Source organism: Diospyros lotus, chromosome 15, assembly GCF_014633365.1.
Source record: "Diospyros lotus cultivar Yz01 chromosome 15, ASM1463336v1, whole genome shotgun sequence".
Lineage (NCBI taxonomy): Eukaryota > Viridiplantae > Streptophyta > Magnoliopsida > Ericales > Ebenaceae > Diospyros > Diospyros lotus.
In genome coordinates this window covers 6,131,460-6,138,416 of record NC_068352.1, presented here as the reverse complement: position 1 = coordinate 6,138,416, position 6,957 = coordinate 6,131,460, and the positions used below count along the sequence as shown (strand labels likewise).

At 36.2% G+C, this 6,957-nt stretch overlaps 1 protein-coding gene across 3 annotated transcripts in view; it reads left to right on the top strand.

The window, feature by feature from the left end:
- The first annotated feature begins 216 nt into the window (after positions 1-216).
- The window catches only part of LOC127791945 (E3 ubiquitin-protein ligase UPL1), a 29,503-nt gene continuing 22,762 nt past the window's right edge, over positions 217-6,957 (top strand). For all 3 annotated transcript variants that reach the window (XR_008021034.1, XM_052322167.1, XM_052322166.1), the window contains exon 1: positions 217-611. Coding sequence is in view for 2 of the 3 variants with exons in the window: in XM_052322167.1 (XP_052178127.1) it covers positions 579-611 (33 nt within the window). In the remaining variant the exon portion in view is untranslated. The remainder of the gene's footprint in view (positions 612-6,957) is intronic.

The following is a 6,957-nucleotide window of genomic DNA, read 5'->3' as shown; positions in this document are numbered from 1 at the left end:
TAAAATTCAAAATGAAAGCAGGCAGGGGCCAGCCTTCAAATAACCAAACTTCTGCTTTTGGATTTTGGAAGGCAGGGCAGGGGTAGTTTCGGTAAACAAAAATAAAAAAGAAAAAATTAAATTTATTCTTATTTTTCTCTATCTTCCCAATCTCCCATTTCGCGTTGCTAATGGTCTCTCTGTATGTTTATATATAAGAGAGAGAGTCGGCTTCTGCTGAGTATTTCTCATTTCTTTTTATTCGGTCTCTCTTTCTCTCTCGTCTATTTCTCTGGGATCGATCACCAATCGGAAACAAAACCCTTCTCTGAAACCCTAGAAAGGATCGATCCGTAAAACCTCGTTTCATTTCAATTCCTAATCCCTTGCTTTCTTTCTCGGCCAACGGATTCCTCATCTCAGTCCTATCTCTCGATCTATTTCACTCCGCATACGTTCACTTTGATCGACCCCCTCCGCCGCCTCGCGCCTCGCGCTTTTGTCCGTCCATATTGACTTGGGTCGATTCTCATCGGAGAGTCGATCGGTTTCGCCGCCGCGTCTTTGATCGTCAAATGGTTTCAGTTGGTTGATTCAAGATGAAGTTGAAGAAGAGGAGGGCTTCGGAAGTGGTGAGTGATGTTTCTTCCAATTCTGATGAATGTGTAGGTTTTGCAGGATGGGTTGATTTAGGGTTTTATATTGATTTCTGCGCGCGTGTGTGTGTGTGTTGGTGGGGGGTTACTGAAGCGTCGGGGTGATGTTTATGGTTAACAATGATCGGTGAGGGTGTGACCAGAATTATCTAGAGTTTGATGGTCTAAAAAGGTCGTTCCTTTGATTAATCTTGCTTGTGTTTTTTTTTTCCAATCAGGCTAGCTATTCTAACTTTTGCTTTCGAAACTGTGCAATTGTTGCTTGACTGTGGGCGTGTTCGTTTTGGAAAATGAAATTATGAATGAAAATTTAAGATTGACCTTCCGAAATGGTTTCTTTTCCTCCACGATTTGAAGGTTTCTTTTGCATTAAATGGTTATGCTTGTATATATGCATCTATATGTGTGTGTTGGTGTCATACTGTGTTTCTTATGTTTCTTTTATTTGGAATATTTTTTTGTATTTAAAATTCTCTCATCTTTAGTCTCGTTCCCTTAAGTATTGCTGTGATCATGGAAAATTCATGTGGTCAGATGGAGCTGTAGAGAAAGCTACAATTCTACTTGAAAAGTTATGGCTACAATTCTCTTTAGTCTCGATCCCTTTTTAAATTCTCCAGTTCTACTAGAAAACTCATGTTTAGACTGTCTTTTGCCTATTTGTTGCTTAAAAAATAAGTGTGTTTAGAATGCCTCTGCACACAAAGTGTGTGGCCTGAGGCACAAGGTTTAGGCAAGCTCCTCATAGACGTGAGGCACACTTTTATTCAAAATGTATATAAAATATTTGTACACCATAATTTTCAATTTATAACTATAAAGAGGTAAATGCAAAATCATAAAATCATGAATGGCAAGTAACTAACGCCACAATAACAACAATATAGCAAACCTTAATCCCTCTAGGTGGGTTGGCTATATGAATTCTAGCCTTATTATAAATGACCTTGTTTCTAATTTTTATCTTTTTTTTTGTGTGTGTTTGTGGACATATCCATTTTACCATCCTTATCTACTTTATGGTCATATTTTGTACATGATGTTGGTGCTTTATTGCCCAACATTCTTTCTCAAACCACAAAACTGGTTTTATAGTTGTCTTGTAACATATTCCTTTTGGTTTTAATGGAGTCTTATTATCACATAAAATGCCTGATGTACTTTTCTAGTTTAGCCATCCTACCTTGATTGAACAAGTAACATCTTCATTAATCTCTCAATCTTTTTGGATGATTGATCTTGTTTATCTAAATTGTTCTTTTATTGGGATGATTTGATTGTCAAGTTTTACATGACATCATTCACACTTATATTTTTCCAAATTCATATTTCATGTATTTAGTTTTCAATTTGTTTAACTTAAAACCTTTAGGTCTATGGTGTTTTTCTGTATCTCAAGCTTAATCCTCACTACTTCTCTTGTCTCATCCACCAAGATAGTGTCATATGCAAATAACATACAACAAGATGCCTTTGCGTGTTAATGTTTAATGCATTCTTTATTACTTGGGCAGAGAGATAAGGGCCTAATTTTGATCCCTGATGTAATCCAATTGTAATTGGAAAAGCCTCAATAATTCCTCCACATGGTCTGAGAGTGTTCCTGCTCCATGATATGTGTCGTTAATAATTTGTATATATGCTATTTGAAATCCTTTCTTCTCTAAGACGCTCTCTAAGACTTCTCCAGGAACATTGTCATAATTTTCTTGTAAATTTATGAACACAAATTGGTTTCCAGACACCTTGATATCTCTTCTTAACCTTTGCTCAATCACTTTGTACTAAACTGTTATGGTGTGGCTCATTAGCTTGATTTCTCTATAAATCCACAGCTCTGAACATCTCCTTTATTTTTATTATAAATAGTTACTAAAGTGTTCTTCCTCCACTCATTTGACATCCTTTTTTATTTAAGGATCACATTAAGAATTTGTTAATAAAAAATGCCTTATTTTCCTATGCTTTTCCATGTTTTTGTTGGTATATTATCTAGTCCACTTCCTTATATTACCATCTTTACTGTACCTGTTTTATTTTTTTGGGACATACACGCTAGAGAACATGCGTTCCATTGTCTTCTGAGTTATAAAGATGTCCTAACATATTACTTGTATATTTATTTTTATTGAATAACATCAAAAAATATTTCTTCTCTCTCTCCTTGGTTGCCTCCTCATTTACTCTAGTAGTACTTTTGGTTTTTATCTTTCATTTGTCTCAATTTCCTCATCTTTAGCCCCCCTTCTTTTTCAATCAAGTCATTGGTATATATTTTGACAAGCTTTTGACGCCGTAAATTTACTAACTTAGAAAAATTCTTCTTCCACGTCTTCTTGATTTCCCCCTCATTTACTTCTACTTTTTTGTTTTCGTCTTTAATGCATTTCACTTGGCTCAAATCCCTTGTTTTTCTTTTTTCTTACTTTAACTAGTTTATATAATATATATGTATATCTCTTCCCTCCCGCTCCCTTTTTTCCTATCAAGTCATAGATTTTTATAAGCTTTAACTCTGCTTTATTAATTGCCTTTCTTTGTTCCTTTTTTGGCTAACATACGCCACTTTAGGCTTTCTTCATTATGACATGTATGTAGCCTGTTGCATGCCGCCTTAGTTTTGATTTTTTCTTGTATCTCTTCATTCCATCACCAAGACTCGTTTTGGTTTGGGACTGCTCACTTCGACAATTTTTGCCATATTTCTAATACCAACAGCTATTTCAATCCACATTTGCTTGGGTTCATGTTCTACAGTCCAATCTGTTGTGCCACTTACTTTTTTTTCCCTGAAATTGGCTTTTTTTCACCTTTCAAATCCCACCATTTGATTATTAAGCTTCGTTTTGTGTCACTTTTTACCTTCATTTTTGACATGGATGTCAAGGGCTATAAGTCTATCTTGAGTGGTCAAGCATTCTTCTGGTTTAACTTTACAGTCCTTGCAACATAAGTATTCTCCTCAGCTCATAAAAAATAAGTCTATTTGGGTAGTAATAGGCAATTTATAATGTTTGTCTTGTTTCTTAAATCTAGTGTTGGCCATGATGAGCACATATGCTGTGATAAAATTCAAAATTGTTTTACCTTCATTATTTCTCTCTCAAAATCCATGACCATTTTGCACTGGGTTTGTCAAGGGCCACGATGATTATGTGTTATGCCTTTGTTCCAGCTCTCTTTTGCTTCAAATGATGTGTCCAAGAGCCCTTTATCGAAAGAGGACTTATATAGGGCTTTCTGAGTAGATCAAGGTGGTGTATGAAGCAGGTGGCTGTTTGGCAGACATGCTTCTTGTCATTTGGCTGCTGCTTCAGCTGAAGCAGGCCTCTGCACATGGTTGTAGAACTTTCTCCCATGCTCAAATGACCTGCTGGGTTTAGCTAATATGAGTTAAGCTAATTTATTCCTGATTAATCAATCTTAATAAAAAAAATTATCAGCTTAAAGTCAAGTCTTTTTAGCCACTTTCAAATCCAATTAAACCTGAATCATAATATCATCAAATTAGGCATTCTAGAATCTCCTTGAGGCAGGCTACAACATATTAAAAAATAGTTTGTTGTGACAATTCCCGTCTACCCTCTCACTCAATTCTCCCTCAAGTTGGAATCAATCTCTCACACACGAATAGGACAGAGAGTAGGATACAAGAAACAACACAAAATAAAGCACTCATACACAAGACAAGGTAATTTATCCTGGTTCAGAACTCCTAACGGAGAACCTATATCTAGACTGGGATGATCTCGATCTTCACTATCTTGAAAATGGGAAAACAAGATTACATGCACTGATTTCACTCACAGCCCTATTACCAAGCTGCCCTACCTGGAGATTGCAAAGAAATGAATACTTTCCTCTCTCGCACATACACACAGCATACACTCTTTCTCAAGATAGAGATGAAAACTGATTAGGGAGAGAATGAGACCCCGCGGACCCTCTATTTATAAAGTATAGAGGGTGAGAAAATAGAAGGGCACTAATCTCGGTAACCGCCTTATACAACTGGCGGTTACTGTTATAAACCCTAACTACCGGTCTTCTAAAAGCTTTAATCTAATTCCTTCTCTTTGACCTTCCTCTCCCGTAACCATGTCTAATCCTTAGGCAAATACTTCAACATAGTGTAAAATCTCATTCATTTGGTCTCCTAAAGTGACCCTCAGAGTTGGCCCTTCACCTTGTCAACACTTAGAAATCTTTCTTTTGGGTGGATAGCTGTCCCCTTAAGTCAACTTATGGGTTGACCGGTGGTACCCGCAAATCACCTACCCCTTCATGAATGCTCAGGCTCTCCAGAAATGGTATTGTTTGGTGCTCGCCTCAACAAATTTGATGAACTGGCCACTTCTATAGTTGGACCAGCAAGCCTGCCACTGCTCCAACTCCCATTTGATCTTAGTCTCTGAATGGACTTGGCAACCTTTCTTGTTTTATGCTTATTATTTATTGAACAACTTCATTTGCTATATCTATCCTGATGACCCCAGCCAGCAAACATAGTCTAATTAAGGTGAATCTGCTATGTTACATGGCTTCCTATGGCTTTGGGTATTTTGTAATTACTGCTGCACACACAACTTCTTGGTTTACTTGGATGTTATGAAGTAGGGATTAAATACTCAATGCATGGTTATCTATGTTTTGAAATTGGTTCGTTAATTCCATTCTCAAGTTTTTAAATTTGTCATCTTTTAATATTAACAGCTCTTACATATTGATGAAAGATCTGCTTTGTCTATTACTTTGCAATAGTTGATTCTCCACTGGTAGGTGGACCATTCATGCATTTATCTTAAATAGGATGAACATAAAAATTGTTGGATTTTCTGGATTCTGGAATAGGTGGAATATTTAAGATGGATTCTAAGATGATGTTTCTTGTATCTGATTTTTGCTCATTTTCACAAAATTGTTATTGTTTTTGTTGCTAGGATTTGGCGATGATTGCTTGTTGATGAAATGTAATTTTAATCTCTTTGTTTGTATAGTTGATCTCAAACTAATTTAAAGTTACAATATTTGATGAAATTAGAGTAGAATATGGGTGCCACAGGCTGTTTTAGTAGAAACTGAGGTTGGTTAGCTTCTTAGAGCTTTTGTGGGATTTTGCTTGTTTTAAGGTGCTGTGATGTCATTACTTTCTTGCTAACATATGCACACTAGGTTTGGAAACCCCCTAATGCTATTTAGCTTCCTTAGTGATAGCAGTTATTTACACAATTTGTTTGTGGTTCTGAAACTTTTCTTGAGAGTTGGCAATTAATGGTTTTTGTTGACATTGCTAATCTTTTTTTTGCATAGTGTGAGCCTTCCCTATTGATCTGGGGAAACATGTTAAGCGTATCTATTTTAAGTCAATTGAGGCTTTGGTATCTGGCAGTCAAACAAGCATGTTTATGATGTTGGTGGATCTTGGTACTTTTAATGGATCTCTGTTAGTGAGGGAGATGATACTTGGGGATGAAAGAGCTTGAGTGAGTTGCTTTTGAAATTTTAATGAGGCCTTGGGGGGCAGGAGAGGCTCTTCCTTTTGCTTGGGAGGGATTTGTGCTTCTGAGTTAACCTCGCAAGTTAACTGTTTTATCTGGACAGCATGAAATGACAATTTGATTTGGAGATGGCCGCCTAATGTTTGAAAATAGGTACTGCATGTGTAGGGAAGACATTGAATTGGTTGATTATGTTCTGCATGACCAAGAGTGAGGCAATTTGAAATGGTTATAACTATGTGTGCAGTTCATATGGTTTTCTGAAGTTGTGAGAGAGAAAGACATTGCCCATAGTTAAGAGGAAGGGGGGAAATGGATGAGGGTTTAGGCCTTTTTTACTGTATTTGATGAGCATTATCAGGGATAGCATGTTTGTTTCTTCTAATCGAGGGAAACCTCTAAGTGGTATTAATGTTTCTAACTGACCCTTTATTTATTTATTTTTTTTCTTTATAAAATGTATCCTTTAGCTAGGTGTTTTATCAGTTTTTTTTAATGATTTTACTTTTTTTTTTTTTTGTCATGGCTTGTTTGTCTGTAGGTGTAGTGGCTGGCCTCCTCCTATGCTATCTCTCTTTTTTTTTTAACAAAATTTTGGTCATAAATGTAATTTTAGTTCTGGACCTATCTAATGAAAGGGCATTAATTTTTAGGATACATGGCTTTTGATGTTGCTTTTTCCTGCGCACTAATTAGAAATAGTAAAGAAAGATCTTGTGGAAGTGTCATGTTCATGTTCCTGTGGTGTTACTTTTAATTACTTAAATACTCTTATCTGATAACTGAATTTGCATTTGCTCTCTCTCTCTCTCTCTCTATATATA